At 51.3% G+C, this 19,017-nt stretch overlaps 2 protein-coding genes across 5 annotated transcripts in view; one reads left to right on the top strand and one right to left on the bottom strand.

Moving 5' to 3' along the window:
- dcaf6 (ddb1 and cul4 associated factor 6) overlaps positions 1 to 10,539 on the top strand; it is a 17,905-nt gene extending 7,366 nt beyond the window's left edge. Inside the window, exons 8-21 of one of the 2 annotated variants that reach the window (XM_067256772.1) lie at positions 144 to 237; positions 566 to 685; positions 1,561 to 1,938; positions 2,357 to 2,620; positions 3,678 to 3,737; positions 5,032 to 5,260; positions 6,219 to 6,328; positions 6,544 to 6,898; positions 7,170 to 7,211; positions 8,020 to 8,158; positions 8,242 to 8,398; positions 8,849 to 8,937; positions 9,577 to 9,682; positions 10,025 to 10,539. In XM_067256772.1, coding sequence (XP_067112873.1) covers positions 144 to 237; positions 566 to 685; positions 1,561 to 1,938; positions 2,357 to 2,620; positions 3,678 to 3,737; positions 5,032 to 5,260; positions 6,219 to 6,328; positions 6,544 to 6,898; positions 7,170 to 7,211; positions 8,020 to 8,158; positions 8,242 to 8,398; positions 8,849 to 8,937; positions 9,577 to 9,682; positions 10,025 to 10,083 — 2,202 coding nt within the window. In that variant the 3' untranslated portion in view covers positions 10,084 to 10,539. Of the gene's footprint in view, positions 1 to 143; positions 238 to 565; positions 743 to 1,560; positions 1,939 to 2,356; positions 2,621 to 3,677; positions 3,738 to 5,031; positions 5,261 to 6,218; positions 6,329 to 6,543; positions 6,899 to 7,169; positions 7,212 to 8,019; positions 8,159 to 8,241; positions 8,399 to 8,848; positions 8,938 to 9,576; positions 9,683 to 10,024 lie in introns of both variants that reach the window. The other variant, XM_067256764.1, reaches the window with a different exon arrangement.
- Positions 10,540 to 11,338: 799 nt separating this feature from the next.
- gpr161b (G protein-coupled receptor 161b) lies at positions 11,339 to 18,761 on the bottom strand. Of its 3 annotated transcripts, XR_010879038.1 has the most exons (7): positions 18,643 to 18,761; positions 17,350 to 17,752; positions 15,475 to 16,196; positions 14,754 to 14,861; positions 13,907 to 14,035; positions 12,247 to 12,984; positions 11,339 to 12,038 (listed from the first exon to the last, which is right to left on the bottom strand). XR_010879038.1 is itself a non-coding variant. In XM_067257846.1 (6 exons), the coding sequence occupies exons 2-6, from the start codon at positions 17,703 to 17,705 to the stop codon at positions 12,707 to 12,709; spliced, it is 1,593 nt and encodes a 530-aa protein (XP_067113947.1). In that variant the 5' UTR covers positions 17,706 to 17,752; positions 18,643 to 18,761; the 3' UTR covers positions 11,339 to 12,706. The 3 variants fall into 3 exon arrangements, 2 of the variants coding, with proteins under 2 accessions (XP_067113947.1, XP_067113948.1); XM_067257846.1 differs by having other exon boundaries at positions 11,339 to 12,984; XM_067257847.1 differs by lacking the exon at positions 18,643 to 18,761 and adding an exon at positions 18,598 to 18,629 and having other exon boundaries at positions 11,339 to 12,984.
- Between the last annotated feature and the right edge of the window lie 256 nt (positions 18,762 to 19,017).

Below are 19,017 nucleotides of genomic sequence, written 5' to 3'. Positions count from 1 at the left end.
ACTGGATGATGTTTTGCTTTGGCACATTCGCTATTTTTAACTTGTTATTTTTAACTTATTTTTAAGGTTTTGACAGAGTGTTAATCTGTGTGTGTATCTGTCTGTCTCTCTCTCTCTCTGTGTGTGTGTGTGTGTCTCCAAAGCTGAGGCAGCCCCCAGTGAAGCGTCTTCGTCTGAGGGGAGACTGGTCTGACACCGGGCCCCGAGCTCGCCCGGAGAGCGAGAGAGAACGGGATGGTAGGAGGACAAAACACGTTTGGGTATATTTGTCCCATCATCCCCCAGACAGAGTTGACATCAGCTGGATTCAGCAGGGCTGTGGGCTGTGGGCCTGCCATCTACTTAGAGTATATGTCTAGAGAACTACTTATATCCTGGTTAGGTCCTGGATAGTTAGAGCAGGATCTCAGACCTTACCCATCAGGCTTAGCTGTACATGCCCAGACTCCCAGATGTCAGGGCTGAAATTGAGCGGGAGGGCATCGCGTTCTTAGAGAAGGTTCTTGTGTTCAATGTGTCATGTGTGACTGACCCTTGACCCCCCCCCCCCCCCCCCCCCTCCCAGGAGAGCAGAGCCCCAACGTGTCTCTGATGCAGAGGATGTCAGACATGTTGTCACGCTGGTTCGAGGAGGCAAGCGAGGCCCAGAGCAGCCGGGGGACACGCCCACAGACACGCCCCCGAGGTGAGACACGCCCCACAGACACGCCCCACAGACACGCCCCACAGACACGCCCCCGAGGTGAGACACACACTGCCCACAGAATGGGATTTATATTTGGAGCGGTGACGTTCTGTGGCCAGACGTTGTAAGAATTTGGGGTCCTAGTATCGGTTAGATGTGAGTGTAGAAAGGGACTTCAACAAGTAATGCCTGCGCGCCTGGCCTGCAAGAAACTTCTTTGCATTTATTAGATCATTTCTTTGCAAATTTTGAGTCGAAAAAGTTCTGATTGCAACATCCGGGATACCAAGGGTAGGTAAGGCAATGCAATCGAACCTTCTCACTTCTCCGAGAAGGGTCCAACTGCAGACCTCTCTCCTCAGGCCCCTCTCATCCAGGTGTAGCTGCAGGCAGTCATACATGCAGATCAGTCATCCAATCACAGCCTGGGGATGAGGAGAGAGATCAGTCATCCTATCACAGCCTGGGGATGAGGAGAGATCAGTCATCCAATCACAGCCTGGGGATGAGGAGAGAGATCAGTCATCCTATCACAGCCTGGGGATGAGGAGAGATCAGTCATCCAATCACAGCCTGGGGATGAGGAGAGAGATCAGTCATCCTATCACAGCCTGGGGATGAGGAGAGATCAGTCATCCAATCACAGCCTGGGGATGAGGAGAGAGGTCTGGTCTGAGGCAAACAATACCTTGGTATCCTGGATGTTGCAATATGATTTTTAAAAATCTGTATTTTGCCATTTGAATTTGAGTAGCCTGAATTTTGTTCTATTTGAATTTCTGAACCTTTAATTTTTTGATCAGAATGTTTATACATTTGTGGTGGTACATTTTTTATTGTGGCGGGCCCTATAACAGTCTCTGGGTTTCCTCCAGGCACATCCCTCCGCCCAGAGGGAGCCCCCGCACCCCCAGAGCCCCCCCCTGCCGCCCCCCCCCAGGAACCCAGGGCCCCCGACAGACCCATGGAGACGGAAACCCCCTCGGCCTCTGCCCCTCTCCCCAAATCCACCTCATCCTCGTCAGGCTTGTCGTCGACGGTTACGGCCCCTCCCCCGTCGACCTCCTCATCCATGCCGGGCTTGGCCGCCCTCTCCTCCTCCGCCCTCTCCTCCTCCGCCCTCTCCTCCTCTGCCCTCTCCTCCTCCGTCCTCTCCTCCTCCCTGGCCTCCACCCTAGTCTCAGAGCAGAGGAGTCAGGGGGAGAGCGCCTCAACAGCCACCCCCCCTGCCAGCCTGGACCCCACACTGTCAGGTAGGACACACACATGGGTTGAACACACACACGGCCGCACAGTCTCTGTGGAAGTGAACACACACACACACACACACAAAAACTGACAGTCCAGTACCTCCCTCTTGGCATTGTGAGTGTGGTGTGTGTGTGTGTGTGTGTGTGTGTGTGGGAGGCTCACCACTCAAGCAGCAATGTCACCGTCTTCTCCTTTTAGTATTTGAGCTACTTCATTCTCCTTTTTACCTTTTTATTTACCTCTTCCTCTCGTCCTCTTCCTCCCTTCCCTTTCTCCCTTCTTTTACCCCTCATATCCTCTTTCTCATCTGGCCATCCATCTCCCTGTCTTCCTCTCTCCCTGCCTCTTTCCTTCAATCCATCCATCCCTTCCTCCATCTCACCCTCTATCCCTTCACCCCTCCCTCTCTGTGTCTGCCAGAGTACGGCCCCCATCGTCTGCCTGTCAGTTTAGTGTGTAGACGTCTGCAGAGATTACTGCTGCTGGCTGACCCTCCAGGGACAGGACAGGCCTCTTCCTCCTCCTCTTCCACATCCTCCTCTTCCACATCCTCCTCTTCCATCTCCTCCTCCTCTTCCACCCTCTCTTCTTCCACATTCTCCTCCTCCTCCTCCTCCTCAGCCCCCCACCAGTCAGAGGGGGCTCCACCCAATGCTGACAACGCCAGGAAGTCATCCCCTACAGGTTACTGCTCCCCCCCCCCCCTTCCTTCCTGCCAACCCTACCTGCCCCCCCTCCTTCCTGCCAACCCTACCTGCCCCCCCCCTCCCCCAACCCCCACAACCCTGTTCCTCCCGTCCCTATCCACACCCAGCCCTGATAACCTGGCGTCACCAGTAACTCTAACCCCAACTGCCCCGAGGCTGGTCCTCTGTCTGTCCCCCTCCCTGATTCCCCGGCCACTGCCTGCCACGGCTCCTGTCTCCCCCCCATGTCCAACTGGCCTTCCATCCATCTACTACCCCCCTCCTCCATCTTCAATCAATGTATAAACCAGTAATACGTCCCTCTGTGTCTAAACGTCACTGAGTCATAACCCCCGACCCCTCCCCCCTCCACAACACTTGCTGCTTGGGTTTCCCTCTGGCACCCCCGTGTGGTGTGGTGTGGCATGACCCCGCGAGGTGGCAGAGCACTGCGTCTGCACTGGTGTGGTGTGAGGGGGTGTGCTCCTATGTGACTGGGTGGATGAGGCCCCCACAAGAAGGCCTTACTAGGTCTCACAGTATTGCACCAATCAGAGCATGGGATCCACCGCGTCCGTGTCCTGTCTGGCTCTCTGGCGCCCAGGGCTTCCAGCCGTCACACCTTTGGAGTGAGAGACTCACTCTTATCGACCGCACAGCTGAGCCAGCTGACCCAGCTGACCCAGCTGACCCTGCTGACCCTGCTGACCCTGCTGACCCAGCTGACCCAGCTGACCTGGTGTGCTTTAGACTTGGGTCGCATCCTTGCATATACGTTTGTGCGTGTGAAAGTGTGACCTCACACCAGCCGGGTTGGTCAAAGTTGGCAACCCTGATGACCTCAGTGTGACCTATAACCTGAGTGTGACCTTTAACCCCTGGTGTGACGCCTGGTGTGATGCCTGGTGTGACCTTTGACCCCTGGTGTGACCCCTGGTGTGACCACTGACCCCTGGTGTGACCAATGACGCCTGGTGTGACCTTTGACCCCTGGTGTGACGCCTGGTGTGACCCTTGGCCCAACCTGGCTGCTGAGTGTCTTGTTTGTGTTCCAGATTCCCCCTCGTCTGTGGTAAACAAACAGCTGGGATCCATGACTCTGGATGAGCAGCAGGGTGCGTCTCCTCTCCCTGCCCCTCCCTCCCTCCATCCTGCCCTCCCTCCCTCCATCCTGCCCTCCCTCCATCCTGCCCTCCATCCCTCCATCCTGCCCTCCCTCCATCCTGCCCTCCCTCCCTCCATCCTGCCCTCCCTCCATCCTGCCCGCCCTCCCTCCCTCCACCCTGGCCTCCCTCCATCCTGCCCTCTGAGTAGAGTCTTAACTAGCTCGCTTCACCCCCCTGCCCTCCCAGTCTTCTCCACCCTCTAATTCTCTTCCCCCTGTCCTGCATCTTCTCCCCTCCTCTTCACTCTTTTCTCTGTTCTCCCTTCTTCTCTCTGCCCATCCCTCTCTCCCTCCCTCTCTCTCTCTCTGGTGTGGCGTTTGTGTTGTTTGCATGATGAGCCATCTCAGGAGGCCTCCCCAGCCTCTGAGCAGCTTGTGACCCTTCCTCATGGTCACCTTCCCGCGTCACCACAGATACGTGGAGCATGTTGGGGTCCATCTGCTCCTGCCCACACACTGGACTTCTGGGGAGCCCCCAGCATCCACCCCTGGGCCACACGCCACGTCATAGAAATCAAGCACACCCTGCTGTACATGCCGGTGGAAGTCTCTCGTTCTCCTGAGGCTCTGCCGGGCTTTCTTTCTTTATCCCCTTTTTTAGTTTTTTCTCCCGTCTTCATTTGTCCTCCCCTGCTCTTCTCTTCAGCCAGGCTCACCCTTAGTCTGACCACGCCTACATCGACTCTTACTCATCAACGCCGAGCCAAAAACACAATATTCTCCGAGGAATATTCTCATTGTTTGTGTGTGTGTGTATCCAGATTGAGTCATGGGCTTTCCAGCTCGTTCATGACCGGTAGCTGTGATGTGGGCCTGTGTGAAGGCCCCTTCGCCAAGCTGCCTCCTGTGCTTGCCACCTGTCTGCTGTGATGTGTGTCGCAGTGGCTGCCTGCCTGACTGTGTCACGGTGTGGTCCGCCTGGCGATTTGCTGTGAGGATCAAAGTCATTGACTCGCTGTCTTTTTCTCTGTCTCTCTCTCTCTCTCTCTCTCTCTCTCTCTCTCTCTCTCTCTCTCTCTCTGTCCTTTCCTCCGTACTCCTCTCTTTCTCTGCCACCTGTCCCTACCTTCATTCTCTCTCTCTCTCTCTCTCTCTCTCTCTCTCTCTCTCTCTCTCTCTCTCTCTCTCTCTCTCTCTCTCTCTCTCTCTCTCTCTCTCTCTCCCCCCCCACACACTTGTTCCCTCCCTCTTCCCCTTCTGCTCCTCCACACAATCTCTCTCTTCCCCCCTCTCCTCTCTCCCAGGAGGAGCTGAGCCGGGCTGCCTCAGTAGTGCTGTGACTTCTGCTGAATCGGGACCGGTTCCTGGAGCGGCCGGCGGCTCCGTCGCCCCCGGCAGCAGCGTCGCCCCCGGCAGCAGCAGCGCCGGGCCCGGCAGCGGGCGAGCCAGCACGGCAGAACCCGTCCTGAGCCTCCATTACAGCACGGAGGGAACCACCACCAGCACCATCAAACTAGACTTCACCGACGAGTGGTGAGCTGCGTGCTCCACTGCAGACAGCAGTGTTGTCTGGACACCGTGTCCCTGGATGTTCCCGTTCCTGTTCTGGTCTCTAATGAGCCCCCATCCACTTTGGTGTGCCGGGTTTGATGTGGGTCCTAGAATGTAAAGAGGCAGGGAGTCAGATACTCTTTACTCTTGTAGGGTTGATTTGGTGGGCAGCACCAATGGTAGATTTAGGTCAGAATTTTGAGGCCCTTAGAAGCGGGGTCACTCAAGTTTCTGGACTCCACTCAAGCTTCCAGACTTGACTGGTTTATTTTAGAAGCTGGGTTCCAGACTAAACCCCTTCCTCCCACCCTCTCTTCCTCCCCCCTCCTCTCTTCCTCCCCCTCCTCTCTTCCTCCTCCCCCTCCTCTCTTCCTCCTCCCCCTCCTCTCTTCCTCCTCCCCCTCCTCTCTTCCTCCTCCCCCTCCTCTCTTCCTCCCCCTCCTCTCTTCCTCCTCCCCCTCCTCTCTTCCTCCCCCTCCTCTCTTCCTCCTCCCCCTCCTCTCTTCCTCCTCCCCCTCCTCTCTTCCTCCTCCCCCTCCTCTCTTCCTCCCCCTCCTCTCTTCCTCCTCCCCCCCCTCTCTTCCTCCCCCTCCTCTCTTCCTCCTCCCCCCCCTCTCTTCCTCCCCCTCCTCTCTTCCTCCTCCCCCTCCTCTCTTCCTCCTCCCCCTCCTCTCTTCCTCCTCCCCCTCCTCTCTTCCTCCTCCCCCTCCTCTCTTCCTCCTCCCCCTCCTCTCTTCCTCCCCCTCCTCTCTTCCTCCTCCCCCTCCTCTCTTCCTCCTCCCCCTCCTCTCTTCCTCCTCCCCCTCCTCTCTTCCTCCTCCCCCTCCTCTCTTCCTCCCCCTCCTCTCTTCCTCCTCCCCCTCCTCTCTTCCTCCCCCTCCTCTCTTCCTCCCCCTCCTCTCTTCCTCCTCCCCCTCCTCTCTTCCTCCTCCCCCTTCAGGAGCAGCAGAGCTTCCAGCTCCAGGGGCAGTGGGGGGCCCAAGGCGTCCGACCCTGCTGCCGTCCAGACCAGGGAGGGGCTCGCTCCGCGGAGCTCAGCGTCTGAGACAGGTGAGCTTGGCTGGGGTGTGGACGTCCTACTTCAGCCTGCAGAACGTTGGAGAGTTGCAGAACTGTGACCACTGTGGCGCACCAGAAACAAATTACTTTCAGGACAAGCCAATTTGCACTATTCCTGTAAAAGGCCTGTCTAGGAATAACCACCCACACCCACCTCTCCCTTTTTCTCTTTCCCTCCCTCCTTTGACTCCCTTTCTATCTCCTAGCGCCTCCTGCTGTGTCAGACCCCCCAGGTCAGAGCAGGCCGACCTCTCACCCAGCCCCGGCAGCTGAAGTCGGGCAGCGCAGCCCCGAGAAGGCCTCCTGCTCCATCCCCCAGGCCTGCCCGGCCGCCCCCGCCCCGGCCGGAGGCTCCTCCGAGGGGGCCGGCGGGGAGCCCTCCTTGCTGGAGCCTGAGGATGCGGAGGACACGTCCGGGGGGTGCAGGAGGGAGGAGCCCCCAGGAGAGGGGGGGCAGGAGGGGCCGGGTCAGCCCTCGCGGAGCAACCAGGACTCTGACGACAGCGACGACGATCCCATCCTGATCCCCTCGGCTCGATACAGAGGAGGACAGGGACAGAGGTAGGAAGCATGTGTAAAACAGTACACACACACACACACTCACACAGACGCGCACATCCTCACACACAAACACACCTAACCTAACTATATTTTACATCCCCTCAGACATACGTAAACACACCTACACTAACTGTCTTTTACACACACACGCTCACCCAGGTTGTTGACTGTGAACGTTTCTAGATGTTCTCTCGTGCAGTGGGCTTTAAGGGTAGAGGGTCTCTTGTTCTGTACTGTGTGTTTGCTGTTGATTATTGTACTATACACATAGATCTAATTTCAGAGGATCGGCGGTAGGAGATAGGATGATCAGGTAACGATTGTGTGCTGCTCTCCTCTAGAAACCTCTAACCTGCTAGGAGTCTGTGTCTGTGTCACACAGACCGTCTACCAACCAGTGTTTATGTCCATGGGCTTTCACCCTGTAAGGCCCCACCTGATTGGTGTCTGTGTGAGGGAGAGTGGGAGAGTGGGAGAGTGGGAGAGTGGGAGAGTGGGAGAGTGGGAGAGTGAGAGAGTGAGAGAGTGAGAGAGTGAGAGAGTGAGAGAGTGGGAGAGTGAGAGAGTGAGAGAGTGGGAGAGTGAGAGAGTGAGAGAGAGTGGGTGCAGGTTTGTGTGTGTTTTAACTGCGCCAAAGGACTAATACACGTACAGTGAGCATGCGGTGCATGTGTGTACTATCACCACCTGTGGACTGGCGATCGCAGCACAGACACATCACCATGCAGTTCCACGCCACTGCTGCGCTGTAGCCTGGCTGTAGCACCTGTTGAACACCAGGGGGAGCTAGAGAGTCAGGCTGACCGCATGGCCAGAAGGGAAGGCAAAGGGGGTGACCCAGGCATGCTACTGTTCCTGACCACATGTCATTCCTGAAGGATGGATTGAACTCATAGCGATGTTCGATCCGGCCTCACAGTAATCTGGGTCATCAGGCCAGACTCCTGGTGACGCTCCAGTCAGGGGGTCCTGACAGGATTCAGGGTGTTGACGCGTGGCTGGCCAGCCTGAAGCTGTGATGATGTTGGTTGTTTTGTAGCTCAACTGGATTCTGCTTCAGCATGGCTCTCAAGAAGACCTGGGAAAGGGACTGACTGTGTGTGTGTGTGTGTGTGTGACAGGCGTTCAGCGGCGGCCCGTATACAGGAGCTGTTCCGTCGGAGGAAGGAGAGGAGGGAGATGGAGGAGAGCGAGACGCAGAACATCAGGAGACCTTCAGTAAAGATGGTCTACAAGGGACACCGGAACTCCAGAACCATGGTAGGTAGAAACCCCGAAAGCCTGTGTGTTCAATAGTAAACAATGGTTCTTCCTCTGTGTCTACATCCTGTTTGTTGTTGTAGATAAAGGAGTCGTGTTTCTGGGGGAACAACTTTGTGATGAGCGGCTCGGACTGCGGCCACATCTTCATCTGGAACCGGCACACGGGCGAGCATCTTATGCTGCTGGAGGCTGACAACCATGTGGTCAACTGTCTGCAGCCTCACCCCTACGACCCCAGTCAGTACCTGTCTGTCTCTCTGTCTGCAGCCTCACCCCTACGACCCCAGTCAGTACCTGTCTGTCTCTCTGTCTGCAGCCTCACCCCTACGACCCTAGTCAGTACCTGTCTGTCTCTCTGTCTGCAGCCTCACCCCTACGACCCCAGTCAGTACCTGTCTGTCTCTCTGTCTGCAGCCTCACCCCTACGACCCCTATGTCCCTGCATAACTAGAGCAGGGAAATTGTTTGTGTATTGGTACGTGTGTGTGTATGTATGGGTACGTGTGTGTGTGTGTGTATTGGTAAGTGTGTGTGTATGGGTACGTTCGTGAGTGTGAGGCACCATGATCTAATGCCCCCTCCCCTGTCCTCCACTGCTGGCCCCTTGAGAAAAGCATCTCTCTGTACTGGGATGAGGACGGTTGTGTTTCTAAACGTGTTCCGTTGACTGTGTCGTCTGGCTTTCAGTTCTAGCATCTTCCGGCATCGACTACGACATCAAGATCTGGTCTCCTCTGGAGGCAAGCCCCTCCTTCAACAGAGTCCTGGCAGACGAGGTACATTTACATTTAGTCATTTAGCAGACACTCTTATCCAGAGCGACTTACAGTAAGTACAAGGACATTCCTCCCCTGAGGCAAGAAGTGCCTTGCCCAAGGACACAAACATCATTTGGCACGGCCGGAATCGAACCAGCAACCTTCTGATTACTAGCCCGATTCCCTAACCGCTCAGCCACCTGACTCCCTCCCTCCCTAGGGCTGGGCGGAGGACTCTCTCTCGGGATGGCTATCTAGAATGGGATACACATATTCCTTCCTGCTTTCCTTGAGCTGATCTCAGCCCTGCATTTTTAAGGGGGTGAAATCGTGTTTTGTCTTTGTGCTTTCTAAGAGAGGAGGTAGTATTCAAACATGTTTTGGAAAGTTCATGTGGGCAAATCAGACTCGGTCGATTTGTATTTTCAACCGATAGAGGATTGCTTGGTCCAACTGTTTATTTCTCTCTCTCTGCCTGTCTGTTTCTTTATTTCTCTCTCTCTCTCCTGCTCTCTCTCTGTGCCTGTCTGTTTCTTGCTTGCTCTCTCTCTCTCTCTCTCTCACTCTCTCTCTCTGTGCCTGTCTGTTTCTTGCTTGCTCGCTCTCTCTCTCTCTCTCTCATGCTCTCTTTGTGTCTCTCTCTCTGTGTGTGTTCAGGTGATCACTCGTAATGAGTTGATGCTGGAGGAGACCAGGAACACCATCACCGTCCCCGCCTCCTTTATGCTCAGGATGTTGGCCTCGCTCAATCACATTAGAACAGGTGACCACACACACATTCACAAATGGGGGGGTTTAGAAACTTCCGGGGCAGACTTATAGGAGAGTGAGTCCTGCAGCGTGGGAGCTGTGTGTTGTTCTGTGTTCTGTAAGCTCCTTAGCTTCTCCAGGCTTACTGGATCAGCTCAGTTACCGCTAACCAGTCCTGCTCCTATCCCTGGCCAGCAGACAGCTGTACACAGGCATTAGGAACTTAGGGGTCTTTAACAGCCCCTGTCTGGCCCTCTTTCTGGTTCATATGATTTTTTTTACTTGGACAGAGGGTAATGGGGATGCACACTTTTTAAGAGTTTTATTAATTTAGTTTTTCTCTCTCCTCCATCAGACCGCTTGGAAGGCGACCGCTCTGAAGGTTCCGGACAAGAGAACGAGGATGAGCAGTAGCCGGCAGCCATTTTGTTTGAGGGAGAAAAAAACGACAAACACCTTTTCTTTTGCTCCAAAAAGCACTTGAAAAATTGAGATTTGTACAAGTATAATGTAGAATATTTCCTTACCTGAGCACTAGTTCCATTTCTAGCCCCCTTCTTTTTTAAGATGACTTTCTTACTGAGGTTTCTGTATGAGAAAACGACATCTGAGGAAAGTGTGTGAATGCAAGCGTTGAGCAAGACTATTATATTAAGAGAGTTTGAGTAATATATAGGTGACTGGTGTGTGAGGATGTCTTAAGTGCAATATTATTTTGATCAGGAGCAAATGGTCTTTGATCAGTGTTGGTGTGAGATTTCGTATTTGTAGAGCAAGGCAAAGAACTCAACTGTTTATATACTGTACTTGCAGTTATGCATGTGTAAACAGGAATTATGCTTTAAGTAAACCATTTTGTTGTTGAAAATATATTTTTGTATGTCTGATTTTAGTGGGTCTGAATATTATTTGTGTCCCTCAAATGCTTGAGTTATCTGCCAGTTATCTTGTCGGATGCATATCAGGTTGTGTACTCGATAGCCAAAAACACATCTCAACCAAATGGACTTACCATGGTGCTTCTCTAAAACTGCTGAGTCTGAACATGTCTGCAAATCCAGACTGCGGTGCAAATGCAACGCTGTCCATGTCTCAGAGCTTCAGAGAAGTTAAGCTACACACACACTGAATGTCGCAGTTCCTGAATGTCTGCCACATTATCCACTTAACAGGTGGCTTTTGTTTTGCTAGCTGTTGGTCCACACCACAAGCACTGGCTCTTTCATTCACACTATTTTGCAGGAAAGTGCTTTTAACCCCTCCTCCCCCCCCCCCCCCCCCCCCCCCCCGCTCGAATGCAAAAAGCAAAAACATCGTATTCATCTTTAACTTATGTAAAAAACAAACAAAAAAACTTTAATACAGAGCAGTAGAAAGATAATTAACAGTAAAAACAATCTAACGTGTATAATACCTTATTCTGGTGTATCATTTGCTCTCACAATGCAGTACCTTATGCTAACAGTGACACACACATTATTACAAATATATACCACTCAACTCTGAGGTATAACAGTGACACACACAATTACTGTAGCAAACACAGTGATTCTTTCAGTTTGTGAACTGGTGCACTAATAGTGATTTGGAACCACATGTGGTTGTTTACTTGACAGTCACTAGGGGGGGGGGGGGGGGGGGGGGGGGGGGGGGGGTGGGGGGGGGGGGGGAGGAGCACTGAGGAGAATCCTGCAAGGAACACGTAACGACAATTCTTAAATTCTTCATCCACCGCTGACTAGCTCACGTTTTCAGGGATGTGTGTTCCAAGTGTTCGATGTTCTCAGATCAGCACGGTACCTGTTATTTCCCATAACTCTTCATCTATATCCTTCCACATTTCCTAATATTCAGGCTTCTGGTCTGTCAAAGCTCAGTGGATCCTGCCCCCTCCAGGACCCATGCTGAGTCCTTGTGAGGTGACCTTCCCTGTCTCCTCTCGAGGCACCAGAGGACAGGGGTTCATGCTCCGGGTGTGTCTTCAAGTGCAATCATATGGAGGTCTAGTCAAGGGCATGTCTTCACATGTGGAAAGTAGGGACCCATCCTATTGGTCCTGAGGGCATTCCAAATGCATTACACGCAACCAGTGACAACAAACAGAAACTGAAAGCGGTAGTTTCAGTTGGAGAGCTCCCCTACCCTGATAAGGGGGTTTACAGAGATTGTTGATGGTTAGCGGAATCACTCGCTTTACTATCAACAAACATGCATCTGTAAACCCCTTGTATGTAGGGGCTTCTAGTAACGTGTTGCTGTCAATCAGTATTCCTGTCACCTGATTCACACTGCATTATGGAACTCACCATGAGCCGGCAATGTCATGGAAATTAACTAAGGAATAAGAGGACTAAAACAAAGTTCCTAAACTTGGCAACAAATTATTCTGAGTGTCCCCCCCCCCATGTCCTTCAAATAAGTGATTAACAACTTGCATATGACAAACTATCAACTACAAATGGTTTAAGAGTTTGACAAAACTAGTTTAGTTGACAGTTTTCTCTCAGGGGACCCTGAGAATACACGGTTGCCGTTATATTTCCTGTAACAATACACAAGGTGAACCCTTCCATATACAGTAGTAAAGGCTTCCTATTTCAATATGAGGTGTAGCCTAAGTCGATTATAACTACTGGCAAGGCACTCAATATATGGCATACACTATGTCCAATACACTATAATCTTTTTAGAGCCATTTCCGGACACAGATTAACACTAGACTAGACCTTTTGCCAGTGATGTGTGTCTCTTAGTCTTAGGCTAAGGATAATCTGTGTCCAAGTCCGGTCTTTTATGTACCGCTTGCTGATAGCCTACTTCTATGAGAGGAAAAAAAAACATTCATAAACTCGTTGGCTAGGGACTGACAACTAACCATGGCATTGAGTGTCTGTTTTGCTAGTAAAAACACACTGTGAAATAGCTCATCCACAAAAAGTTGACGTTTTCTTGTAAACCTTTACGTGTTTACACAATGTTTACACAATGTTTTACACAATGCCCAACGGTATGAAGTCAGAGAGGTTTGTTTTGCGTTTCAGGCTGACAGCTCCTCCACATCCTCCTCTTCTTCTCCTTCCTCTCTGTCGTCTTTCACGATCCCTTCATCGATGCTCTCCAGCCTCAGTCTCTGGCCGTCCAGGTACCGGGGGCCCCGTGGCGCTGCCCTCGCCGCCGCCGCAAACAGTCCGGGGGGCAGGAGGGTCTCCCCCCCGAAGAGGGTGAGCCTGGCGTCGCTCTCGATGGCCTGGGCCAGGCAGGAGGCGAAGGTATCCAGGGACTTGTGGACCTCGGCCTGGACCTGGACCAGGTCAGCTGAGGAAGGACAAAGGTTGTGTGAGTTGACCAATCGACGGATGAGGGAGAACAGCACTGGAATGTAGGAATATTAACGAGCACAAGGGATTGAGTGTACGTGTTGCCAAAAGGGATAATGTTGCTCAGTATTGTTTTTGGAGGCAAACAAAACCAACACGTCTTGTTAAGTGTATATAATTCCTGGCCACCTGATGACATAAAATGGTGGCAAGCATTGTCTGGCAATTCTTATCCCTGCAATCTTTCACATTGCTGTGAAAATGAACTGACAATGGTTTATTTACCAAGCTCATTGTTTTGACACCATTTAATGGACGTTGGCTTCCACTCCTACACGAGTTTTATTTACCTGTGACATGCTCACTTTAACACTGCATTTCACACCTTAATAACAGAATACACAGAAATCCCCTCTATCAGTAACTAGAAAGGAGGAACAGACACTGTTAAGAGAACTGTCCATCTGGTAATTCCTGTCCTTGGATCCAGACCAGTAAACAACAAAGCTTCACAGAAATTGGGGGGCTGGGTACAGTTTGTTGTTGGAATTGTCCCTTATTAGTCAAAGACCAAACAACTTCCCTCTTTCCTCTGTCCGTCCCACCCTCTTCATCTCTCTCAGGTTCAATGTTTGCCCACTTCCCCTTCCGCCTTTTATCCCTCTCTCTGTCCCTCCCTTGCTCCCTCTCTCTCTCCCTCTCATTATCTCAGTCTTCCTCTCTCTCTCTCTCTCTCTCTCTCTCTCTCTCTCTCTCTCTCTCTCTCTCTCTCTCTCTCTCTCTCTCTCTCTCTCTGTCTCTGTCTCTCTCTCTCTCTCTCTCTCTGTCTCTGTCTCTGTCTCTGTCTCTGTCTGTCTCTCTCTCTCTGTCTCTCTCTCTCTCTGTCTCTCTCTCTCTCCCAGGTGAGGGAGGTCAGGTACCTTTGGAATGCGGCTCCACCTGGTCTTCAAAGGTTACCGAGCTCCGCCTCTTCCCGGACAAGTTGCCGTGGTGATTGGAGTGGGAGGTGCCGTCGGTAGAGAAGTTATCGAGGAGCATCACATCTGTACCTGGAGGAGAGCAGGCAGATCTCAGGACGACAGCTGGCAAACCCAGAGTTCCACAAACAGCACACTGTCACACAGGCTGAACAAAGACCCAAACCTAACGGTATGCACCGATTAGTTCCAGCTTGTTAGTGCAGTCCAATAAGTATATAAGCAACCGTTTTTAACGCTATGCCGTCAGGCCCCTGACCTCAATGCAGACAGGGAGAGGGTGCAGGGAGGGTGATGAGGACATGTGTGATCTCTAGGCCAGTGAGGGGCATCGTCTCTCTGACATCATTGTCCCCGTGGCTGCCTTCCACATGACTGCACACGCTCTGCCAGACATGAGTCACGAAACTGGAGTCTGGGAGGGCTGGGCTCCACATCAGACAAACTCATTCCCTGACTGGATCGCACACTAGAGATTGACATGATATTCCAGAAATTCCTGGAAACGTTTAACACCTGTGGACTAATACCTAGTAGATATTCACCAGGGACGAAGCCTGTTGGGATGAGGGAACGTGACTACGCATGCAAGGCCATCGGTAAGAGACAGGAATGTTCACCTCAAACATATCAGTTCATCTCCATAGCCTTATCACTGACAGACTGGCGTATAAGACTGTGGAACACATTACAGGGAACAGTGATGGAGCAAGAGCAAAACAAACAGGAAAACAACAAACCAAACAAGGAAACAGATGGGACAGGATGTTCCTGTCTGTGTAACACTTACATGAGTCCTGAGTGAAACTGAAGCCGGTGTCCCCAGTGCTGCTCCCGGGGGCCACCAGCTGGCCGCCTCCCACCAGCATGGCTGTCAGATGGGGGGACATGCCCAGGTCTGCGGGGTACACAACACTGGTCAGCCATATAACCACAACAACAACACACAACAACAGTCACTCGAGGGAGTGTGACATAAACAATCATAAACGAATAACACCATGCAATACCTACAGCCTACATTAATTCCGATCTTCACAAATAAAAATACATTCCATACATGATATGTTCATTAACCCTTGTGTTATCTTCGGGTCATTCTGACCCATCAGTCATTGTGACCCACCGTCGTATTGCGACAAATTTACCTCATACAAAAACAAAGTGAAGCATTTTCTTTTAACTGTCAGGCTGTCTCAGACCCCCCACATTGGAATGGTTAAAAGAAAATTAATTTTATTTGTTTTTGTATTGGGTAAAATTGGGTAAACACAACGATGGTTCGTTATGAACCTTTGGGTCATGTGACCCGAAGGCAGCACGAGGGTTAAATACAGTAATACTAGTCTTTTAGGCTCTGCAAGACATTAGGGGGGTGACACTGCTTTTACATTACTAAGACCCAAGTACCAGTACCCCCAATCCCCCCAGTACCCCAAACTCACCCCTATCCCCAACCCCCCAGGATCCCTAACCCCAACCAAACCAACAACCCCCCTCTCCACTAGTACCTGTGAGCCTATTGGAGATGCTGAACAGGCGGGAGGTCCTGTGTCGCGTAGCGAACGACTCCCTGTAGTAGCGGTCTCCGAAGCACATGCCCAGCAGCTCCTTCCTCACAGTCTTATTCCACAGTCCGTAGATGAGGGGGTGGCACACCGAGCTGCAGAACGACAGCCAGGCCACCAGCGTCTCCACCCCAGGGGACACGCTCCCCTGCCCCCACATCGCCTCCGTGCACACCACGCACACGTAGGGCCCCCAGGTCACCAGGAAGGTGCCCACCACCACCAAGATGGTCACAAAGGCTTTACACTGGCTTCCTGCGTACACCAGGCTCCTCCTGCTCCCATTGGACGAGGTGGAGGTGGCGGAGTTCTTACGCCCGTTCTTCTGGCCGTTCCCCGAATCCTCCTGGGACACCACCACCGTCCCACAATGCACCTTGCGGGCCTTGAGGCGCGCCACGCGGAAGATGACGCCGTAGCAGACTAGCATGGCGAGGAGGGGCGGGAGGCTGCACCAGGTGACCCAGAAGGCCGAGTAGCCTGGCTCGCGGTGCCAGGCCGCCACGCAGGTCCACTTGAAGCAGTCGAACTCGAAGGAGGACCAGCCGAAGAGAGGGGGCAGGCAGCCCACCAGAGAATGCAGCCAAACGTAGGCAATAACCACCGTGGCCCTGTTCCCTGTGATCTTCATGGGGTAAATCATGGGGTAGAGCACAGCATAGTACCTGCAGGGAGGAGAGATACCTGCGTTCAAAGGCTACCTTCCCAGGAAAACCATTGATCTGACTGGACTGGTGACAGCTGTGTAGGAGAGAAGAGGTTTTCTCTTTTTCTCGTGTTGAATCTGACTAAGAAGAGGTGGAAGCAAATGCCAAAACAAACTCTCGTAGGATTAGGCCTAATCTTAGACTAATAACAAGGACTTCGTCTAGGCTAAATCTGAGTCTGTTACACTGAGTCTATATTGACATTGAGTGTGAAAAATGCAGATCCTCTAATTCAGGGCTGTCCAGCCGTGTTAGCAGAGATTAACCATCCTCTTATTTATCCTTCCAACCCCAATCTAGTACACATGATTCGAATAATTAGCTGTTTGATACAACAAAATCTATTTATTTACAACTGGGTATGAATAGAAAACCTCCAGGAAGGTGGTTCTCTAGGAACAGGCTAGAGCAGGCTTGCTCCAAGCCTCTTCTGCACCACTTCAGTGATAATGAAGTCAACAGTAGTGGCTTTCCTGGGCAGTAGAATAAAGCCACTGATAGCATTGACATTGACTAAGAGGCACTTCAGAGGTAAAAGAAGTAAAAATGATGAATGAGTTAACAGTCACAGCCACGGCTACATTAAATAGCTTGTCTAGAACACTGCTCTCTCCAGTAACCTTCCATGCTCCTTGTGACTGCTCACAAGGGCTTCACCAATTAAGGACAAACACAAAAGAAGCATTCACTGTAATGTCAGACAGCTGAAATTACCACTTGGATAGCTTTCTATAAATAATGTGCTTTCTATTCATGCTAAGGCAATTTTCTGGAACCAGAAGGTCTCTGTAAGTCCCCAGGGCCAGAGAAAACAGAAGATTGAGTGATAGGGCCTAATTATCTTAATCCTTACCTTGGTACATGAAGTAGGTTTATTTGTGTGGACTGTAACTACAAACATAAAATGACCTCCTGTACATGTGTAAGGACGACAACACGCTTTCTGAGACAAAAATGTAACCTGACCACAAAAAAACTAATGTTAATTGAGATTCTAAGTATAGGCTAACTAAATATGTTTGTGGTAAACCAGCTCCTCTAATAAGGTGAAAGGACAATGCTTCAGTGTAAGCTCCTGTGTGTATATATCACTATCTTCATGAGTTCTCACCTGTCTATGGCGATGGCCCCTAGAGTCAGCATGCTGGCAGAGCTGATGAGCAGGTAGAGAAGAGCGGTGAAGTTGCACCACACCACTCCGAAAACCCACTCCCTCCGTGCCGAGCTCACCGCCACGAAGGGCAGCACCAGCAGAGTCAGCAGCAGGTTGGACAGGGTCAGGCTGAAGACAAACTTGTTGCTGGGGGTGAGGAGGTAGGGTTTGCGGTAGAGGGTGGCTACGATGAGGAGGTTCCCCAGGCAGGCCAGGAGAGTGATGGTAACGATAAAGACCGACTCAAGGACCACCGTGCCGCCCCCGCCCCCGCCATGACGGTCCTGGACTGAGCAGTTACGGCTGGAGTTCATGGTAAGGTGCTAGAGCTGGGCCAGTTGAGAGGCAGCATACTGAGAGGCTAGAGAGAGGAGATGGGATTAAAATAGGCCTACAACCGACCGAGAGAGAAAGTACAGAAGTTGTGATGAGAGGCTGAGGCAGCGCCAGCAAAAAAAACAGCACACTGACGCGATTTAGGGGAACAGGTAGGCTTTCGTTTAAAAAAACTGAAAACATGACAAACACTAACACGCTATGGGAGGAGAGAGGGGACAGGGTTACAACTTCAAAAACGCAAAACAATCCTGCGAAGTTTAAACCATTGAATTTATTTCCATAGCGAACACATTTAGCGGAAGTGCATAATAAACATCCCCGAAGCATGACATACACCGTTTTACAAACAAGCTGGATGTTTACTCACGCGTTTCCAACAAGCAGCTCAAATTTACTAAAATAGTGGGCAGCCTACTTTATACCGTTTATAAATTATCAACCTTCATTTGTTTCGGAACTACAGCAAAGCAGCTAAATAACAAAAACATACAAATGTTTTGTCAAATTATATCGTCGATTGTAGTCTACATACGGAGTAGGCCTATGTGCCCCTTTAATGTTCAGAAACAGAGAATAACAACTTAGTAATCAACACTGATGTAGCCTACCTTTGGTGGTAAGTAGCCTACTATGTAGTAACGTGGTAGCTACCTCCACTAGTTCAGACCGCTTACAATAATTCGACATTGGTCGCAGACTAATCTTTTGCTTACAATGAACGCACTGTCCACTTTGTCAGTGATAACAAAAGTAAATAATTAATTTATTCTTCTACGTTTTCCGATAGTTTTCCAATACAATCTTCTCCGTAACCCATACCCAACATAGCGCCCCCCAATCCCAATTTTGAGGAAAATACCAGCGCACTGTGAAAACTTTCTCCATTGTCCACAGAATTCTCCCAATTCTCACCTCCAGAACAATGCAGTAGCGGTGCTTCATCTCATACAAACAGTAAAAACGGCCTCTTCTTAGACGCTAGAATAATTAAACAACTTCCGATAGTTGTTAAATCCGTAAAACTAGCTCCATTCATCTTTTTCCCTTGACTTTAAGAAATCCATACGGGCAGCTCTCGGGTGCAATCATGGCGTCTGTCTCACCCTCCACTTCAACTCTCGTCTTCTCCCTCCTTGCTCCCTGGTCCCCCTCCTCTGTCCGTGGGTGGTCTAATGTGATTCAGGGTGAACTATGACAAAATAATTGAGCATACTACATTGTAATGGTTGTAGTAAGCAGGGTATGTATGTAACATTGCCCTGTAAATTATATTCTAAGTTCAGGTTT

This window comes from Osmerus mordax, chromosome 2, assembly GCF_038355195.1.
Source record: "Osmerus mordax isolate fOsmMor3 chromosome 2, fOsmMor3.pri, whole genome shotgun sequence".
NCBI classification, from domain to species: domain Eukaryota; kingdom Metazoa; phylum Chordata; class Actinopteri; order Osmeriformes; family Osmeridae; genus Osmerus; species Osmerus mordax.
Note: the sequence above shows the minus strand (reverse complement) of the source record. Positions and strands in the feature narration are given on the sequence as shown.